The 20,993-nt window shown below is 42.0% G+C and overlaps 1 protein-coding gene across 9 annotated transcripts in view; it reads left to right on the forward strand.

Moving 5' to 3' along the window:
* The window catches only part of LYPD6B (LY6/PLAUR domain containing 6B), a 58,650-nt gene that overhangs the window by 34,564 nt on the left and 3,093 nt on the right, over window positions 1–20,993 (forward strand). For 3 of the 9 annotated variants that reach the window (XM_081009455.1, XM_081009454.1, XM_081009457.1), the window contains 4 exons: window positions 16,856–16,956; window positions 17,823–17,974; window positions 18,863–18,961; window positions 19,876–20,006. In XM_081009455.1, the coding sequence (XP_080865581.1) occupies window positions 17,860–17,974; window positions 18,863–18,961; window positions 19,876–20,006 (345 nt within the window). In that variant the 5' untranslated portion in view covers window positions 16,856–16,956; window positions 17,823–17,859. Of the gene's footprint in view, window positions 1–13,625; window positions 13,704–16,855; window positions 16,961–17,822; window positions 17,975–18,862; window positions 18,962–19,875; window positions 20,007–20,993 lie in introns of all 9 variants that reach the window. The other 6 variants (XM_081009460.1, XM_081009459.1, XM_081009458.1 and 3 more) reach the window with 4 other exon arrangements.

Raw genomic sequence — 20,993 nt, forward strand, 5'->3', positions numbered from 1 at the left:
TTGTGTTTGCACTTCTGGTTTCTCCTGTGGTGCTTTCTAATCACACCAGGAAAGTTGCTGCTGTAGCATTCTCTTGTCTCTTCCAAGTGGCCCATCACTGGTACAGAAGGAATGCCTCCTAGACATTCTTCTCCCTCTCTCTTATCAAAGGGAGATACGGGATGAAGACTGCAGGGTGATTAAGGTGCCTCCGAGTGTGGGAGGGATAGTGTGGAAGTATAGCAACCAGTTCCCAAAATTCTTGTCCTTATCATTATTTTGGCTATGTGGCTATGTGTCAAAAGTTATCTGTTACTTGACTATCTTAATATGCTTCTCACTAAACCAAGGCTGTTAATCTACATGGATTATTTTTACCCCTTCCTGTCTTCAGTAAAACTACAGCGAATTCAGTTTTCTACTCTTATAAAACTTTCTTTGACAAGTGGAAGCAATTTCCACTAAGGCTTAGACACTGTTAGATGCAGCTCCTAGAGAGAATTTGCACTGAACACAACAGAGCATTGTGCAAGCCAGGATGGCAGCTTTTCCAGCAGTGAAACCGAAAATCATGTGAAGATGTGCCTTTGTATAGTCAGCTAGTTTCTACATACACTTACATCTGGACAAATAAGAGGCATTATCAGAGTTCAGCGACACATTCCAACCAACCAAAAATACTTGAGGAGTACAAAGCAGGGCTATTGAGGGCTGTAGCTTATGGAGAAGGTAGTGGCTTAAGTAGCCTGAGGGCCTGACAGGCAGTGTGCAAATCCACATTTTGCTCTGGAGTGGGCAAGCCATTAGTTATATTTTGTGACCAACCCATCAGGTATTTTCTACGTTATTCTCTGAAGTCTCATGATCAAGTATTTCCATAAAATTCTAAACCTTGAGCTGTGTGCAGCCAATCTAGTGCACACATTGGACTCCTCATGTTAATTCTGTGCTCCCTATGGTACCCACTGTTGCTAATCCTATGAGGGATATTTGAACTAATTTCTACCATGAGCTAAGAGGAGTAATAAATGGAAATTCAAACAATGTCTATCTAACTCAGCTTGACAAATTTACCTTTGCTTTGTTTTCAATAGATAGCATTTGGCAGGTGGTAAATCTTCTGTACTATGTGCAAAGTTAAACAAGAAACACTGGTTGAAACTTAAATGGCCAGATTGCAGACCTTTGAGTATTGACAGGGAGGGCTGATGGGGTGAATTAAACATCTAGGAAGCATTGTGATATTAGCTAACCTGAGGCAACAAAGAAAATAAAATATGGATGAATATTCTATGTTGAACTTAATGAACTTAACTTATTATCAAACTAGTTGTTATCTCATTTCCTGGTTTGGAAAATCATCCTTTTGCTCATCGTGATTTAACAACTTGAAATAAATCTTGCTACTGTGGTCTTCCAGAATGTTCCACTTTTGGCATCTTTGGTGCCCTGGAGCTGTATGTTGCAAGCCAAGGGCTGGAATCTTTGCTTACTAATGGGAGAGCTACTTGTGAATAAGGTGGGAATACATTTTATCACTTTTCTTTCCCAGAAAGACCTCGTGGGGTCAGTCCCGTGGCATGCCTTTCTCAGCTACTTTGTGCTGACATGCTTCCACTGTGGCATGCGGTTGGCTTCTCAAGTAGCTTCTGCTTAGCCTTGAAATGGTGAAAGAAGGCATTAGAAGGAGTATATGCTGCAAACGGTTTTATGCCTGTCTGTAAAATACATATTGTGCATATTAGGGCTAGAGTTAAAACTCAATTAAAATCTGTGGAGCGCTGGAGCTGACTGCCTAGCCTGCCACCATCTTGACCGGAAGCTACCACTGATTGCAAAAACTTGGGTCAGTCATGCCAAGAGGAACTATGAAGATATGCCTTCCTGACTGCAAAGGCTATTCCCCACTCCTCCATTACAAGAAGTGCTTATACACAATACACGAACACATATGGAAGACTCTGGAATCTAGACATTTGGTAGTAAGAAAAAAGGGGGTCCAGGTGTGGATAAGTGTTTGAACTGAGGTGGGGGAGGGATCTTAGATTCTAAACAATTGCCTCTGACAGTAAAGGGAGGTAGAATGCTGGCATACACACATACTAAAGCTTATTTTTCTCAGTAGAAGACATCTCATGAATTCTGTGTGACAGGTATAATGAGGTGAATCCCTGAAATTCTATCAGTCTCCTTACCCCGGTACTTAAGATCTATATTTTTATGATCCACCTCCAGTCTTGCAACTGTACTTTGTGTTAAACTTTTTAAAACAGTGCACTTTTAAATTTTTTAATCCACTCTTGGACCTTATGGTGAAGGGCAGCTAACTAATTCATTAAACAATAGCAGCAAATTTCAATAAATTTTCCATTTTAGTCAAAGTTTTCCAAGAGGATACAACTACTTAACAGTGGAAATATATTTCTTTAACAACTTTGGGTAGTTGGTTACATTGAAACCAATGCTTGACACTCTTCAAGTAGCGTTTAATATGTGAACAGTCCTCCCAATCTTCCAAGCCGCTTTTGTTACCAAAAATGTCTTGCAGACCTGCACAGTTTGGGTCATAAAAACTTGCATACTCAGCTACTATCTGACTTCATTGCCTATCCTGTCAGGTCTCGGTTTTCAAGTACATGTTACAAAAGCAGTAGAACAGCAGTAAACCAAGCTTAGTATTTCTCTTGCATTTGCATTGTCACCATCACATTAGTGTTCCTGCCACTGGCTATTAATTGTTGAGTTTGTTTTGAGAGTACGTACTGTTATCTGCACGGCTTTATTATGCTCCTAGCTTTATGCTTATCTCTTGTTATCTTTTGTGCAGTGGCTAAAGCAAGCAAACACCTCTGCTCTTAAGAAGCAAAATTGCAAGCCCTTCTTGCAAAATCATTACAAAGCAGTGCTGTATTCTTCACCTGAACCGACATAATTTAGGGCATTTAACCTCTGACCTGATACTGTGATAACCATACTCTGGGGGAGTGAGCAACCTATCCTTTTATGGTTGCCCGTAGAGAAAAGTGAGTTACAGAACTCACTTGGAATGTGCTTTAGGCATAAATAATACCTGCCCGGGTAATCCTAGATGAACGTACAGGATTGGCGCAGATGCAGAATAAGTGTAGCCAGTATTGTCTCCATAATATCGGTGTACTGGAAGAAGCACCCGTACTGAAGCAATGATTCTTCAACATCAGCTTCATTGGACTGGTCATGTTGTGCGGATGCCTGATGATCATCTTCCAAAGCAACTACTCTATTCCAAACTTAAAAATGGAAAGCGTAATGCCAGTGGTCAACAAAAGAGGCTTAAAGAATGTCTCAAGGCAAATCTAAAAAAAATGTAGTATAAACACTGACAACTGGGAAACACTGGCCTGCGAGCGCTCCAGTTGGAGAACAGCCTTTACCAAAGGTGTCATGGACTTTGAAGACACTCAAACTCAGGACACAAGGGAGAAACGTGCTAAGAGGAAGGCACACTTGGCAAATCCACACCATGATCAACTCCTGCCTGGAAAACAATGTCCCCACTGTGGAAGGACATGTGGATCTAGAATTGGCCTCCACAGTCACTTATGGACTCATTGTTAAAACCATGTTTATGGAAGACAATCTTACTCAGAGCCAGTGTGGTGTAGTGGTTAAGAGCGGTAGTCTCGTAATCTGGGTAACCGGGTTCGCGTCTCCGCTCCTCCACATGCAGCTGCTGGGTGACCTTGGGCCAGTCACACTTCTTTGAAGTCTCTCAGCCCCACTCACCCCACAGAGTGTTTGTTGTGGGGGAGGAAGGGAAAGGAGAATGTTAGCCGCTTTGAGACTCCTGAAGGGGAGTGAAAGGCGGGATATCAAATCCAAACTCTTCTTCTTCTTCTTCTTCTTCTCCTCGGCTAAGAGTGATCACCAAAGAAGAAGGAGGAGAAGAAGAAGAAGAAGAAGAATTGTTTCCATTGGCTGGCAGTGGTTCTCCAGGGTTTCAGGCAGGGAGATGACACAGCAAGCATGAGGCCTGAAATGCTTTTGCTTTTGCTTTTGCTTTACATTTACAAGCTAAAACTGGAAATCTCAACTAAGAGTTCATGGGTGCACCTTAAGGATTTAACAAATTGAATGTGGCATAGGTTTTCTTTGTTTTGTTTTTCTACATTGGATGAAGTGGAGTATTATAAAAAGATAACATTGTACTGGGTATAAACTTTTGTATATCTTTGAATAAGTAACAAGGAAAATAGATACAGTGGTACCTCGGTTCTCAAATGCCTTGGCACTAAAAACAACTTGGAGCCCAAACACTGCAAATCCGGAAGTAAGTGTTCTGGTTTGCGAACTTTTTTTGGAAGCTGAACATGCTCCGTTTTGAGTGTTACGCTTCCGTTTTGAGTGCCACACTTCTGTTTTGAGTGTTACACTGAGGTCTGTCTGATTTTGCTATTTATTTTGTGTTTTTGTGGCTCTTTTTGTTTTGCTTTTGTGACTGTGGAATGCAGTTCACCTACTGATTGATTGTGTGACTGCAGTACATTGTTTATTGATTTCATTTTATGGATTAATAGTCTCCTTAGGTAGTAAAATTCATGTTAAATTGCTGTTTTAGATGTTGTTTTTAAAAGTCTGGAACGGATTAATTCATTTTGCATTACTTTCTGTTGGAAAGCACGCCTTGGTTTTGGAATGCTTTGGTTTTGGAACGGACTTCCAGAATGAATTAAGTTCGAGAGCCAAGATACCACTGTACTTTACCAGAGGAAGTGAAGTCTAGTCCATAAAAGCATATGCCACACTAAATTTGTCATTATTTAAGGTGGCACAAGACTCTTTGTTGCTTTTGCTACCAGAGATTAGCATAGCTAACCCTCTGGAAAGCTTCCAGGTTCAATTTCCACCCTTGTTTCTGTTATTCCCAAAATGACATACTCTTGGGTAGCTAAGTGGTTAAACTCAGTGTCCCCATTGCATCTTGACCAATGATACAAACAGAACATTTCTCCATAATCAGACCTTTGGCTGATTAACATTCTATGGCCTTTAAAATGTTTTTGTGGGAGGGGAGTTATTAGTTTGTTTTTATGTTATGTATTTTGTGTTCTCATTTTGTATTTTTGCACGTTGTGAACTGCCTTGTGCTCTTTGGATGAAGTGTGGTATGCAAATTAAATAAATAATCTAGTTGCAACTAACTCAAGTCCTATGGTTCTCAATGGAACTAACCTTGGCTAGACTGAAGCCAATAAGACTTGTCTGACAGCATCACAGTGTAAATAGACCATAAGGGCACAGTCATTATGCAGAACAACATCAGCTGGATATTCTTCCTTAGCACAACGGAATATATGTTGGTAGCATTAACGCTGCAGAGTGCAGAGTACCTGGGAGCCAGGAGATTGCTTTATGTGTGTGGCCACTGATTTGTTAGGACAAGCTTTGCTAACTGCATACTTGAGAGCAATTTTAATATGTAAAGAAAAGAGATTTCCTCTCCCCCTCCACCCACAGTGCTATGAGCAAACAAGTACAAATGAAAGAACAAGGAGCCACGTTTTCTGAGATGGTACTGCTAGTGGTGGTCTTTCCTCAACCTTAAAACTATGGAACATCAAAGAGGCATCCAGCAGCAGTGTCTAAATTGCAGGAAATTATACGTGCCTAATAACCAAGAATTAAATGCTCAGCCTGCTTTAAGTGCTAGTAATTTTACTCTGCTCTTTTTGTGCAAGCCAGCAGGGGTTTAGTATATGACAGGGGCTTGTACAATCGTTTTAGTCTTCTAACAGTTGCCCATGTTGGGGGTGTGTGTGTTTGAAACAATAGGATCACACCCCTCCCAGAGTCTGGCACTTTTCTGTCTCCTTGATTTTACTGGAAGGGTAAAGCATGCGCATAAATTTCTCTCACTTCAATAAAAGGTGCCAAATTGTGACTGGGGTTTACATGGACATAAAAAACAAACAAAACTTGCTCTATGCCTGTATTCTGTCCTTGACAAACGCTTATGAATCTTGAATTTTCACTCTTGCCACAGTAGTTTCTGTGACTCCATATAAGCCCTGAACTAGATTAGAATGTTGCTTTTTATTGGTGGCATTTGAACGCCATGATTCAGTTCATGATCAATATGTGCACATCAAGAAAAGAAGAATGACGTCCTGATTTCCAAAGGCTATTGTGAACATTTTGGTCCGCAATAAACTTGCTGGCTGCTGTTTTCTTTTCTTTTTCTCTCTTTTTGCTTTTTGGTTGCCAATTGACAATTGCCTGCCACCACCTGGTGTGTAAATCAGGGGCACAGAATTTATCAGGTTACACAGAGATCAAAGGGATCTATTGATTTATGGGCATAATGTAGATTTCCCTTTGTATACCCATATGGTAGTTTCATAGCAAAGGAATTCTTACTGATTTAATCTCTTTTGGGGGTTTGGATTTGGGGCTTTTATGACTTTCTTTCTAACATATTTTTCAAAGCAGTAGTAATTAAGATGGTTTGTCAGTAGCTCCATTATATACCCCTCCCAGTTTTCAAGAGTGAAAGCTATAACTCACCTGTAAAAATTTGCCTCAGGCTGACAGTTGGCAGAAAAGATTTTAGGAGGACAGGAGAATTTTGTGAATGATTATATACACTCTTTCAACACAGCTGCTGTGCAGCTCTGTTGTGTCATCTTTTGTATAAAGCACACCCCAATTTTACCAGATGTGCAGCTTTGGGAGTCTTTACTCACGGTTGCAGACTGGGGTTTAAATTAGTAAAAGGATAGACCGGGCCCGGCTGGACCAAGACATTTTGGCACCTGAGGCTAACCACAAAATGGCACCTCTCTTTCCCTCCGGGGAAGAAGGAGTGAGGATCTGCATCAGGAACAAGGGGGTGGGAAAATAAAGAGTTGCATTAGGATTTGCTGCTTCTGTAGATCCTGCCACCTGTGGCATTTGCCTGACCTTGCCTCATGGGTGGGCCAGCCCTGGCATAGACTTTAGAACAAACTAGCAAAACTAGAGACAAAACACTATTTGTAGAGTCTCATTATCTTAGCACAAATCCATGTATGTTATACTTCTGTCCTGCTGTTCAGTGGGATTAAATGTGCATAAATTTGCAGCCTTAAAAACATGTTAAGCATTCTTAGATGGTATTCAGCTAACTTCTCATGCTAGTGCAAGCGGATTCCCCCCCTCTCCTCCCCTTTGTGTGGCTTTGCACCATCCCCACATCTGGAGAGTTGTGGGGGGAACCCAGAAGAATGGATGGGGGAGGAGGGAGAACAGTCTGATTTGCAAAAAGAAATCTTTGCGATGGTGGAATGCTAACCTTAGCTTCAGTGCCCCTGTTTTTAAAAAGTATGCTTTAAAAAGGCCACATCGCACTTATGAGAGGAGCTCACTCATTTAATGAGATAATTCTTATTTTACATTTTGCGTTCAACACACAGTGTCATGCCATGTCAGATGTGATGTATAATATGTGCAAAAAATAAAATAAACCTGCACAGTCTTCTTATCTGACGCGGCACAATTTTGTACTCTGAAGCAAATCTGGACTTGTTGAAGTGTAATATAAACATCTGGGTAATTGGCAGCTAATATTGAAGTATTGTCTCAAATCAACATCATAGTGCTGAAGTAGTTTCATGGGATGCCTCAAAGCCCCAAGGAATTTAGTCCATTTTACTGTATAGAACAGGCTTCCTCAACCTCGGCCCTCCAGATGTTTTGAGACTACAATTCCCATCATCCCTGACCACTAGGCCTGCTAGCTAGGGATCATGGGAGTTGTAGGCAAAAAATGTCTAGAGGGCCGATGTTGAGGTAGCCTAGTATAGAACACCAAGGAAACCTTTACTCAGCAAAGACACTCAGCATCTCCTCAAGTTTAAGATTAGCAGGACTTGACACCACCATGATATATTGCCTGCCTAGCTTTATTTTCATATTGGCCACAGGACATAACAGAAATACAAAAACCTAATGATGACTGCAAAACTCATATCTTATATAAAGGGATGGAGTTCCGTTTTAATGCAAATTTGCATGTCCCAAAACAATGTGCAAACATGAAACATAGCTATTCTTCAAAATGTGCACTACTCTGAATTTTGCAGTGTGGCTCTCCAACCAAATAACATGTTCAGTGTGTGTATATTAGGGGAGCATGTGTATAGAAATGCAGTGGGGGAGGGAATGTTTGTTGCTGTTGTTATTTTCTGCTTATACATATTAGTTTATCCTTGTTGTGTCATTTACCTCTGTATACTCATTGCATTACTTATCTGCACTGGATATTAGTTACCTATATACAGCATATGAAAGGTAAATAAAAAGGGTTTTATTAAAAGAATAATAAGAAGAAACCAATGCCTATATTGCTCAAATAGCATACTAAAACATATATATTACGGGAAAGTGCTTGAAAAAATATGCATATTAGGAGAAATGTGACCTAAAATCCTGATAAATTCTTGTGAGGATTTTCTAAAAAGAAAAATAAAAATTTTCAGACTCTCGTGAAAATGTGGGGAACTGAACTTGAGACTGGAAAAATGAGAAACTGAAATTGCAAGATTTGCCCATTCCTACTCATATGTTATCAGGGTGGACAAGAGGTAGGTTAATCAAGATTGTTCCTGGTTATTCATCTATCTTACCTTTTCGTCACTAAGCATTACCTTGTTGAAACCGTCCTAATTTAAGGTTGCTTTTGCTGAAATCAGGGATCAGTTTTTCAAATACCAGTGCTGAATTACTGTGTGCAGAACCACATAGAGCTAGAATTTTAATCATTTTGAGACACTATAGTATTCCCACCTGCTTTTCTCTTCCTTTCCTTTTCATGCTCCTGATTTATATCTGAGTGAAAGGTATGCAGGTTGCGGGTAAAAACTCCAGGTACATTTTATTAACATGAGTGTGCAGCATACCACACTGGAGGGAACACCCACCTACACACACACACACACACACACACACACACACACACATTACCTTGAGGCATCTCTACTTTATTACCTTGTTTTCAGGCATGAAGTAAGTGAAGCATGTTGCCCTCTTTTTAGGAAGTTCTTATTAACCTACTTCATTTGATCTGTTGATTTAGTTTAGTTTCCCTTTAATCAGATCAATCTTAATGAAGCCTCTGGAGACAGTAGGCTGAATGAGGACATACAGTGGAATTATGACAGAGCAAGAAAAATGAGTGCTTGTGGGGGTACTAGAGGGTGCAACACTGCATGTGAACTACCAAGGACAGGATTGTGCAGACAACCCTTGCAGAAAATAGTGTGATGTTCAGATGACCTGCCCTTCATACACATCCCATAAAAGTTTCTACAAAATCCCACGTTCTCTAGTAGCCTCCTCTAACTCGAGGTCTACAACCTGCATCATCCATGATCATTAGCTGTGGTGGCTTGGAATGACGGGGACCCAGTATATGGAGACCCAAGGTTGGGGAAAGGTTGGTCTGCAGGAAGCATTGATACACATGGGTTGATGCCTGGGTGTGAGTTGGTTTATTTGTAGTTGGATTGGATCAGCTTCAGAGGAAGTACACAATCTGCCTCACTTTTCTTGGAGCTAAACCCAAGCATCCCCCACTAGACAAGTGTCTTGCCCCTTCCTGTCTCCCAATTACTCAACGTATGTGATTGCTTGAAGGAAAGGCACTCTTCCCATACAAGTTGCAGTTTAATAATAAAATTAAACAAGCCTGCAGTCCTAAGCATACCTACTGGTCAAGTCCATCAAAGTTAATGGGACATGGATAGGAATGCCAATGTGAAATACACTGTTGTTTCTTTTTCAGAAATCTTAACATGGTGGACAGTGCTTACCTGCCCCAGAAATGTACTTTGCCTCCCCCCTTCTTCAGCACATTTTCTGTCGCCACCACTGACTCTCTTTCCCTGAACCCAAACCATCTGTTTCTCCTTCCATCTGCCTGTCCACCACAGTATATTAGATGAGGGAGGTGTAAAGTCCTGAGGTGGCAGAATGGCCTATATCGCTTCAAACTGCAGTCGGAGCAATACCAACGCTCCCCCACTTAAATCTCCTTACCGAGAGAGAGAGAGAGAGAGAGAGAGAGAGAGAGAGAGAAGGAGGTTGTATCTCAGCCTTCTGTCTACACTGCTAGGCCAGAGCCTCTTCTGCCATTGATCTGCTCCTTGGAAGGTGCAGGGAGGGGAGAAGACATTGCACTTAGCAAGGGAGAGAGGAGGGGCTTCTCTTTCAATTCCTGCTTTTTTAAGCAGGTCACTGCCTTTTTACACAATCCTGTTGCTAGTCAAGAGAAGCAGGATGCTGAACCCCTCATTTTGGGAACCCTTCTTAGCCCTTGGTCCCTGTTATTTCACAAAGCATCGTCGTCATCATTTATTAAATTTACATACTGCCCTTCATCAAGAGACCACAGGTTGCTTTACAGTTGTAATCATGCTTTACAACACCATGTTAAGATTTACTCTTTCTTTACCATCAGTGTTGAACTGGTCTTCTGATAGCAGAGAGCAGGAGAGCGTTCTGGTAAGGACATGTTCAATGGCTCTCCCAGTGGGAAAGTGTGCAGTCAGAAAGGGAACATTCAGACACATGCAGGGGAATGCTGCTTCTGTGGGTTGCAGTGCTGAAGTCCTGGGAGGTATAGTGAGCCCATTGCAAATGCTGCCCTGCAGTCCTTTACCAGCAGTCTGTGTTCCTTTGAAGCTGGGAATCAGACTGGACTTTCAGTTAAGCGTAAGTACAAACATGCCTAACCCAAACGAGGCTCTGCTGTAGTGCAGACAAGGGAGTGATACTTTAAAAAGAAGTGAACTTGAACTGCAGCTGTTTACACACATTTTCCCCCTCCCCCTTTGAGTCACCAATGTCTGAAGAATGAGCTGTTAATGAAACGTCAGGGTTCAGTTCAATTCAGAGATGCATGGCATGTTGGTTATAGAGAGGAAGATTGCCATATTTTATTGGACATAACCACAGTTGTCACATATTAGATGCCTCCCCCGCAACCCTGAAGGATTGTTTCTTTGCAAAAGGAGAAACCAGAGGCAGTTAAAAAGGGAACAAGCTTGAAGAAAGAAAAGCAAGGGAGAGAGGACAGCAGTGGAATGAGAGAGAACAAAGACGCCTTTCTGAAGCACAGGTGTGCCACCTAAAATGGTAAAGAAAGCAGGGGAGAAAACTTGCATCCACTTGTTATCCACACATAAAGTAGTTTTATTGTGCTTAGGAAAACAAAGTGCCCTGTCAATCATTCAACCCTTCATTTAAATTTTAATCTGGTTTAATATGAATCAAAAATTCAAAATCTTGGTTCAAGTACTTGCATTCCCCCTTGCTCTCTCAGTCATACATAAGGTGTAGTAATGTATGGGATCTAATTTGGCATATAGCAGGGATGGGAAATGTCCAGCCCATAGAGACAGCACCCCCATTTGACCACACCCACCAGCCCTACATCTGACGTCAGGTATGGGGAAGGAAAGATGTGGCTGCGACAAAGGGGCTTTGTAGGCACTGTCAACCAGCTGGTTGTACAGCACTTTGCCAACAATCAGCTGATTGGTGGAGCTTACACAACTGGGGTGGGGAAGATAAGGATGTAGGCAGGATGGAAAATTTGTGGCCCTCCAGATATTGTTGGATCCCCAACTCCCATCAACCTTGACCATTGTTCAGGCAACATCTAGAGGAACCCAAGTTCTCCACCCATGACATAAATGTTCTGATGCTGAAACAGTACATAGAAACAAAACATACAGCAATAGAAAGGCTTGATTTTGGGTAATCTCAGTGTACCAAAACTCTACATGGGTTCCACTTCTGTTCAGTTTATATTATTTATATTTAATGGAGCAGGACGTCACTCGTAAAGTTTCGTGCCAGAATAAATAAATTAATCTTTAAGGTACCACACTACTGGGATGCGGGTGGCGCTGTGGGTAAAACCTCAGTGCCTAGGACTTGCCGATCGTATGGTCAGCGGTTCAAATCCCCGTGGCGGGGTGAGATCCCGTCGTTCGGTCCCAGCTCCTGCCCACCTAGCAGTTCGAAAGCACTCTTAAGTGCAAGTAGATAAATAGGGACCGCTTTATAGCGGGAAGGTAAACGGCATTTCCGTGTGCTGCGCTGGTGCTGGCTCGCCAGCTGCAGCTTCGTCACGCTGGCCACGTGACCCGGAAGTGTCTTCAGACGGCGCTGGCTCACGGCCTCTAGAGTGAGATGAGCACGCAACCCTAGAGTCGGACACGACTGGCCCGTACGGGCAGGGGTACCTTTACCTTTACTTTACCACACTACTATTTATCTTCTCCTTTAAAGAAAAAAAGAAAAAAGAAAAGAAAAAAAGGTGGGATATATATTGCATTAGGTAATGATAAAGAGATTGTGTTTCATTAAAAAACAAAAACCATACGTTGAAATACTACATTCCAACACATTAACACCAGTTGCTTCTGTTTTATGCTCTTATCAGTCTTTTACAAGACTTAAACAAGACTGTAGTTTTTCACAGTTGGTGACTCCATTTAGGTTTTTAATTACAAGTAGCAGCTGAAATGGCTTGGATTGTTACAATTTTCAGTTGCAAAAAAACGATAGCTTCCAGGAACAACTGGTAAAAAACAAACCCTAAACAGTGCATTTGTTCAGTTCGCATTGTAGTAGCAGATACTTTCACAGGCTGCTGCACACCATTTGCCGTGCAAAAACAATTTGATTAATGAAGTCGTGGATGGTGGGCAGAAATCTCTGGAAATATCCAGGCTGGTTCCCTTTGGGGTAGTGGCAGTGTAAATGTTTGAGATACAGAGACTTTATTGACCGAAGGATTTATTAACTCGGCTGGCTTTTAATATGTAACCTGGGATGGGCAGATTTAAATTAAGAACTCTATGTGTAGAGGAAAAATAGCTATACATTCCACATTAGAGTATTTAGCTTGGAGGGCAGAAAATGTCTGATAAAAATAGACAATTCCAAAACTGAGTAATTACAACATTACCTGAGTGTACACACACGGGGGGGGGGGGGAGGAGGGGTTAAATCATTGAGCTCTCCAGATTTCTGTTCCTAGTTTTTGTTTTATTTTTAAAAATGAAGAAGGGAAAGAATATTACATCCAAAGTTTGGTCAAATTTAGGCAATTCCCTTTCAGAGGGGTTCTCAAACTGTGGCTGCAACAGGCAGAAAAATCATTTAGTGGTCCCACCAAGGCTCTCAGCATTTTTCAAGTGGTCTATCTGAGGGGTTGAGGAGAGTTTTGAGAATCACTTCTCTGATAGTAAACCCAGACAGTCAAGCATTAGTCAGTCTGGAAACTAAATGGGCTCACTCAAAAATAAGTCAGTGGTTTCCACATACTCAGGGGACACCCCAGGTGTGTTGTATGTAAGTTTGTAAATCAACAGAAAAAATATATATTAAGAAACTCTAAGCAACCAAGCAAGGACCCATGGGATTCCAGGATATACAAAATGTTAAGACATTAGTCTGAGAAGGAGGGAAGGAGATAACAAGATGGAGGCAGAGAATAGAGAATAGGCTTGTTCAGGCCAGTGACACCTTATAGTAGGCATCCTAGATGAGGGATTGGGAATGCAGAAAAACATGCCATGAGTTTGTTTGTTTGTTTTGTTTTTTAAAAAATTGTACAGGGATGTTTCAGAGTGGAGAAAATCTATGCTGCCTAGGGCTGTTGAGAATTACTACCCAAAATAACTTGTGGGCAGCAGGTAGGCGAAGGCTGGTCTTAGCTTGCATTGTTTGTTTTCCTCAAAGTGGCTCATACAGAAGCAACAAGGTCTAAAGTGAAATGTTTGTTTGGTGGTGCAGGTGCAGTTTTGTGTTTTAAGGTGAGTGTTGGCTGTCAGAAGCTCTGTGTCATGCCTTGCTCCCATAAAAGCTGGTTGCTTTTCTGCGACAGATAAGCCCTGCATTGAAGGGTATCAGTGCCCCACCCTCACAGAGCAAACATTAAGTGAACTATTCAGAAATAAAGCTTTGTCTATATTCCCACTTAATTCAGCTCCAGCACACTTGCACCACTGGTGGTGGAAGCTGAGTACACATGACGCTAGCCACAATCCATAGGAAACCAGTTCAGGCAGTCATTGCGCATGTGCAGATTACAGCTTCAGTGAACTGGAGTTTGATGCACTGAAACAAATGAGGTAATGGGCACTGGTGATGTGACTTAAAATGTAGCAGAGGAAAATGACTTTGCTGGGCTCCAAGCTGCTAATGTGTACATACCCTATATTATGGCCCAAGATTCTTTGGATAGTTTGGTATTTGAAGAGTACAGAATGAGATACTTAAAGAGAGAACAGAAACAATAGTTTCAAGGACTGGGAGAAACAAAGTTCTCTGTGTTGCAACACTGTGCATGGTCAAAGCTAGGCAAAGCTTTAGAATACAGTGGACCCTCTAGTTACTTACTGCTCTGGATACGTAACTTTCGGGTTATGAACGCGGCAAACCCGGAAGTGTATACTTCTGAGTTTTGCTGTGCGCCTCTGCCTACAAACTTTTTGGGTTGCGGACGGACCCCTGAAATGAATTTAATTCGTATCCGGAGGGTCCACTGTACAATCATACCTCGGTCTAAGAACAGTCCTGTTAATGAACGATTCAGGCAACGCACTCCGCAAAACTGGAAGTAGGTGTTCCGGCTAGCGAGCTTTGCCCTGAAAGACGAATGGAAGACAAACCAGCACTGGCAATGGGAAGCCTCACTTGGGGAAAGCACACCTCCGTTTAAGAACGCTTTCAGTGTAAGAATGGACTTCTGGAACGAATTAAGTTTGTAAAAGGAGGTACCACTGTATTTCAAGGGTGAGTCTACTCCTGTTACCACTCTTCAGTTGTGTATCAGGGATAAATAGCTGTCAACTCAAATGGAAATAAAGCAAAAATAATGCATGGTTCTAAGCAGACAAGATTGAAGATAGTATTTTTAAAGAACGGTGTGTGCCTCCTTATACTGGTCTGCAGCAAACATAGGAACCAACTCCTAGGGGCCATGGGGGCTTCGGCTCCCACAATAAAATATTTGAGGGGGCTGGACCCCCACAAAGTTGATGGGCAGTCCTATTAAAGTTGTGTGTGTGCACTGCATCATGTGATCAATTATGCATGGCAGGGCTTACCTTGGGCCCCCACAATATTTTATTCAAATTGACACCCCTGGCAGCAAGGAAAACCAGCATCCTTTGGTGGGGGGGAGCACTTTCTACTTGGTATTGGTGGCTGGAATTATTCTAGAGTTATAACATAATAACTTTGCTAACAAATTGGACTTGTTTTTGTGTGACAGTATATTCTCTGGGCATGTTTGCACGTCACAGTAAGTCAGTATTGCTCTGATGGGGCAGGATTCAACTAATGTGTCCTGTCAGCGGAAGCCCTTTGCAATAACTTTTTCTTGTGCAATGGGGCTTTCCCCCATCTCCTCCCCCTGTGCCCGCTGACATTGGCTTGGGGGTAGATCAGAAGAACCCATGGAAAAGCACATGGTGGTGGGGAGGAGAGGGGGCATCATTCTGTGTGGCAAGCCAGAATGCTTGCACTGATTAGTGCAACATTGAATTCCTCTCATGATTTATCAGGAATAAGCAGATATATTGTACTGTGCTCTTCCCTTGTCATGCACAGGGAAAGGCAAAGCAAGAAACCACAGCCTGAGATGTTCAGTTCATTGTTTGCTTCCTCTTAAGTAGCCAGGAATCTTTAGTCAACAAACCATGCTTTTATGGCTAGTAATTCTGGTTTGCCAGGGAGCAACAGTGCACAATCCAGGACATCTCAAAAAAGCCAAGTTTAGTATCAATTTCCTGATTTGTTTCTCTCACGTGCACCAGGGAAGGAGGAGCTCAGCAGGAGCAATTAATCAGCACACAGCTAGTTTCCAATAAACCATGGTAAGTTAGAAACCCTGAAGTATGGACATGGCCCGGTGTGTTGGGATGTTTGTATGGGTATTGTTTCATTCATTTGGCGACCAGATGGAGATAAACATATCATACCCTAGACTGTGTGTGTCCTAGGAAGAATTGGGGATTAATTTGGCCGGCTAAATATGGAACATTCTTCTGGAAATAATCTATTATAAACTGTAATACCCAGTCACCTTCACATGTTTGCAATGGCCATTGGTTTTTAGCCAATGAAACTTGACTTGACTTGTGCACGTTGAGTGAGAGAAGAAGCACAGGCTGGTTCCCAGCACTTTAACTGGCTGCAGTTCAGATCCCAGTGTACAAGAAGGGGTTTGAAAACTCAGGTCTCATCTTATCTTATGCCATCTAGTGGTGATTCTGAATAGCAGTTGTATACAGTCCACTAATACCTGACACGTCCATGTTGTGTTTGTGCAATATTCAGAAGTGCCAACAATGTTCCTGCATGACAACATTAATCGTGTGCATGCTTGTAAGCTTTGACACATGTGCATTCTGTTGTAAATCGTGTCATTCATGGCAAAATGCTTTGTGATATTGATGATACATTTTATGGAAGGACTGTAGTTCAACTTCCAGCATTTCCAGGGAGAGAGGGACAAGAGTCCTCTGAAACTCAGGACAGCCTCTGTCAGACAATATTACTGAGTTCAATACACTGGTGGCCTGACCCACAGCTTTCTATGTCCCATATTCATCTTTTCACTAAACCTTTGGATTAAATCCATCCTTGGTTTGAAGGTATGACTGCACTTATTAAGTTCTTTTGTCCTTTATATAACCAATATCAAATCCCCCCTCCCATTTTGGTAAATGAGTCTTTGTGACTTGGAAAAGTTCTTTAATGTTTATCCATGAAGACTTTTTCTTTAAATGTGACCTTTAGTGGGAGAAATCACACTGAATGCCTTTTTATTTCTCATTAGCATCTGCAGATCTGCGTGTGGAATTCTGATACCTTCAAACTGAGCATTGATACTTGCTGATGTGATGGCATTGTGCAAGATGAGAGATGCAAAATAGGCAAGTAGGTAATTCTACTGGAGCAACTACTTTTTGAATATGCATGTTACCTGTTAAAGATAGATAAGCGTTAATTAAGATATTTAAAATGCATGCAGTAATGAAGATGTGTGAACTTGTTTTGCATTCAGCAGAAAATGGACAGCCTAGAAATCATAGTGTTGTAGATTCTGACCAGAGTCTTGAAAACCCTCTTTAAAAAATAAAGCCGAGGCCTGTATTCTTCTATAGTTCAGATTGCCAGTGGCCACTGCAACCTGCACTCATCTTTCTTTCTAAAAAAGCTTAATTTTATCCATTCAAGCTTGTTAATGGATGTTTTTTTCTTACCCTCCTCTGCTCTATCACAACTGAGAGCCAGTGTGGTGTAGTGGTTAAGAGCAGTAGTCTCGTAATCTGGGGAACCGGGTTCGCGTCTCCGCTCCTCCACATGCAGCTGCTGGGTGACCTTGGGCCAGTCATACTTCTTTGAAGTCTCTCAGCCCCACTCAACTCACAGAGTGTTTGTTGTGGGGGAGGAAGGGAAAGGAGAATGTTAGCTGCTTTGAGACTCCTGAAGGGGAGTGAAAGGCGGGATATCAAATCCAAACTCTTCTTCTTCTTCTGCACTTATGAATGGCCTTTTGCTGTAATATGTAGCAGTGCTGTGATGTACATTACAACCAGGCCAGCAGAAGGCAGTGCCAGCTTAGCTTTGTGGAGCTGATGTCACCTTTAATTCATGTATGCCCCCTAGGCCATTGCTGGGACTAACAGTGCTGGCAGAGGTGGATGTGAGTAACGTATTGTACAGAGTGTGCCAGACATAAAATCAGTTCTCAGGCTTTTTTTTTGGTAATGATACATTCTTTCTCCCCTTCTTCCTCTCAGTTATAAGAACCTTATGCTTTGATGTGCAACAAACAGCATGCCGTTCCTCTGTCAAATGTTGGCTGCAGCTTTTGTTCAGCTCTTCATAGTCTCCAATAGTTGGATTCTAGCCAAGAACATCAACTTCCATAATGTGAGACTTCCAGTAGACCGTAAGTAGCCAGTTACAGTTATGTTACAGTTTTGTCAGCTATGCCAGTGCATATGTTTTCAACTCTTTGGGCATTTTCTATTTGAAATGCCTTGTATCATCATCATCATCATCATCATCATCATCATGAATTCACAATGCATTTCTAATAGACCTAAAAGCTAAACATCAACTTGATTGTCTCTGGTAGTTGTTAATTTTTTGGTTGAGCCCTTGATTAAAGCACACCTTCATGTTCCTCTTTTTATTACTTTTGCTACATCTTTCTCATACTGTTGTTCAGGACACATCCTGCTGAGATTTTGCATCTGTAATTGAACATAGCGGTTTTCCATGTGTTGCCTTGCTCTTTGGATGTTGTGTTACAAGAAACCAGGGGCTGGACGGGCTCCTCGTTTAAAGTCTGTCTGCGTCACTGTATTGTAGTTCGTGCTGATCTGTTTTATTTAACCTGGTACAGTGGGTACCCCACAATGGGCTATGCTGCCACCGAGGGCTCTTGAGATGAAGAATAAAATCAAGAAAGCATCCAAAAGACAAAATCCATTTTGTGTATCTTGGTTGGGTGTGAGAGACAGGATATAAATGATTAACGGTTGCATACAGAGAAAACTGAGCAAAACTCCACTCATGCAATGGGGCTTTCCTAGCTCCTCCCTGCATGGCAGCCCCCTGCACACACCTGAAACCCACTCTTAAATCAATAGGCCCATAGTGGGTATACTTAGGATTGTGATGCAATTCAACAAGGCTCATTGCTGTTTGGTTCCCCTCTCTCCGGAACCCAACTGGGGAAGAACTGAATTTGGGGTTATGACATTTGGACATTTGGGATTCTGAAACGATTTACTTCTTTTCATTTCTTTATTTTTATTTTTTAATTTCAAAGCTACTCCATTTCCAAGCAGCTTCAAGTGTTTTACATGTGACAATGTGGTTGACAATTACAACTGTAACAGATGGGCTGAAGACAAATGGTGTCCTCAGAGTAAGTACATGGGGAACAGTAAGATATTTAATGCTTTTTGTTCTGGCTTTTGCATCTGACCACACCATATTTTAGATATCGAAGTGGCTAAGAAGGTATTTAACACTATTGGCTTTAGAGTACACTGCCTTACTTGCCATGCTTCTTATTTGTCATAGAGCCAATCTATGTATATCTGACTTTGGTGTCCTTCATATCTTATCAGTAACTTCATTTTATGTTGTTGCTGTAAGGCTCTTTCCCATAGGGCTGTTTCCATTCCCAGCTTGTCATCCACTGCACAGAAAGCACCCACAAGACCAAACCCACCAATAGGATGCCAAGACTTTAACATGTCACAAATCAGCAGTTCCTCTGTAATATATGAAGGGCACCTTTGGAACATGTTATTGGAAAACAAAATGGTGACTTGGTAGTGGAAAGGTGGTGTTCACTCCTTGAGTTTTTGCCTAGGTAACACCCACACCCCCAATCTCTATGTGTGCTGCAGATTGTATTTAGATGCAAGCAGTGCTGTCTTGCCTTTTGTGTGGGAAAATGTGCTGGTCAAAGGAATGGGTGCAGGGTGGGTTGTGCTAGTACCCTGGCCACCTTCTCCAGTACCTTAGGAAAACCTGCATCCAGTGGAATGCAGGAGCGTATGCTAATATGTAGGGATTTCCCATCTAAGGAAGAACAGGACCAGAAAGTGTATGCCCTAATTTCAGAGAACAAGCTTTTAAAATATTCTGAAGCAAGGAGAGATGTGTCTGTGATCAAACCAGGTGATGCAGGGCAATGGAGGCAGAAAAAGAATGCCTTATTTATGAAAACTCCAGACATCCTGAGTTCTGGTCAGAAAGTCCAGTCTCTGATTTGAATCTCACTGTATCAACTCTATTACTGATTTTCTCTTCTTCCTTTTGGTTGCTTAGACACAGAGTACTGCTTGACAGTCCATCACTTCACCAGTCATGGAAGGAGCACCTCTGTCACTAAAAAATGTGCTACCAGAGAAGAGTGCCGTTTTGTTGGATGTCGCCACCACAGGGAAACTAGTCACACTGTGAGCATTGCCTTTTTGTGTACAGGAAAGTACTTTAGAACATGGTGCCCTCTCTGTCCTCCACACCCAAGGCATAAATTAGGCAATCATTACACTCAGAAGACAACAGTAATCCCCATCCCAAGTATAGTTGTTGCCTTGCATTGGTGATGATGGTGATGATGTACAGTGGTACCTCTGGATGCAAATGGGATCCGTTCTGGAGCCCCGTTTGCATCCTGACGTGAACGCAACCCGCGTCTGCACATGCGTGGGTCACGATTCGCCGCTTCCGCACATGCGCGTGATGTCATTTTGAGCGTCTGCGCATGTGCGAGCAGCAAAACCCGGAAGTAACACGCTCCGTTACTTCCGGGTTGCTGCGGAGCACAACCCAAAAGGCTTAACCTGAAGCGACTGCAACCCGAGGTATGACTGTATTAAGTTTCTATACTGCCCTTCGTCCAAGGATCATAGGGCAGTTTACAACACAAAAACACACAACATAGTAACAAACAAAAACAGTAACCCCCCTCCCAGTTTAAAAGGCCATAGTGTGTATTATTAATTATTAAATTTATTTTAGTCACTCACCAGGAACAGCTTATTATGCACATATTAGCGTTCCAGAAGAAGCTGATTACATTGCACAGAACATACAAATAATTTTTGCTTGGTTCGCGTTTGTTTATGTAGGTTGCAGAACATCAGTCAACTAGAATTTCGATTTTTTAATTTATTTTTAAGGACAAGAGGCTGGAAAAAGCAAGGTTTCCTTGGCCCTTGTGTTCTTGCTGACAGCTGAGGTCCCAGACTGTCAGACATCTGTGATCAGGCCGCTAAGGGAATATCTTGTATGTGGGTTAATACATTTTGACCTAGATATTGCATGCATGTAGTAGACAAAATGATGCGTGTTTATATGTAGCTGAATCACTGATGGAGGTCTTCACTGTTGGGAATTGGTGTGGCCTATTGACAGAAGTGTCATGCTTGGGCATTGGCCAA

The sequence above is a fragment of the Podarcis pityusensis genome (assembly GCF_964106645.2).
Source record: "Podarcis pityusensis genome assembly, chromosome: 1".
NCBI classification, from domain to species: domain Eukaryota; kingdom Metazoa; phylum Chordata; class Lepidosauria; order Squamata; family Lacertidae; genus Podarcis; species Podarcis pityusensis.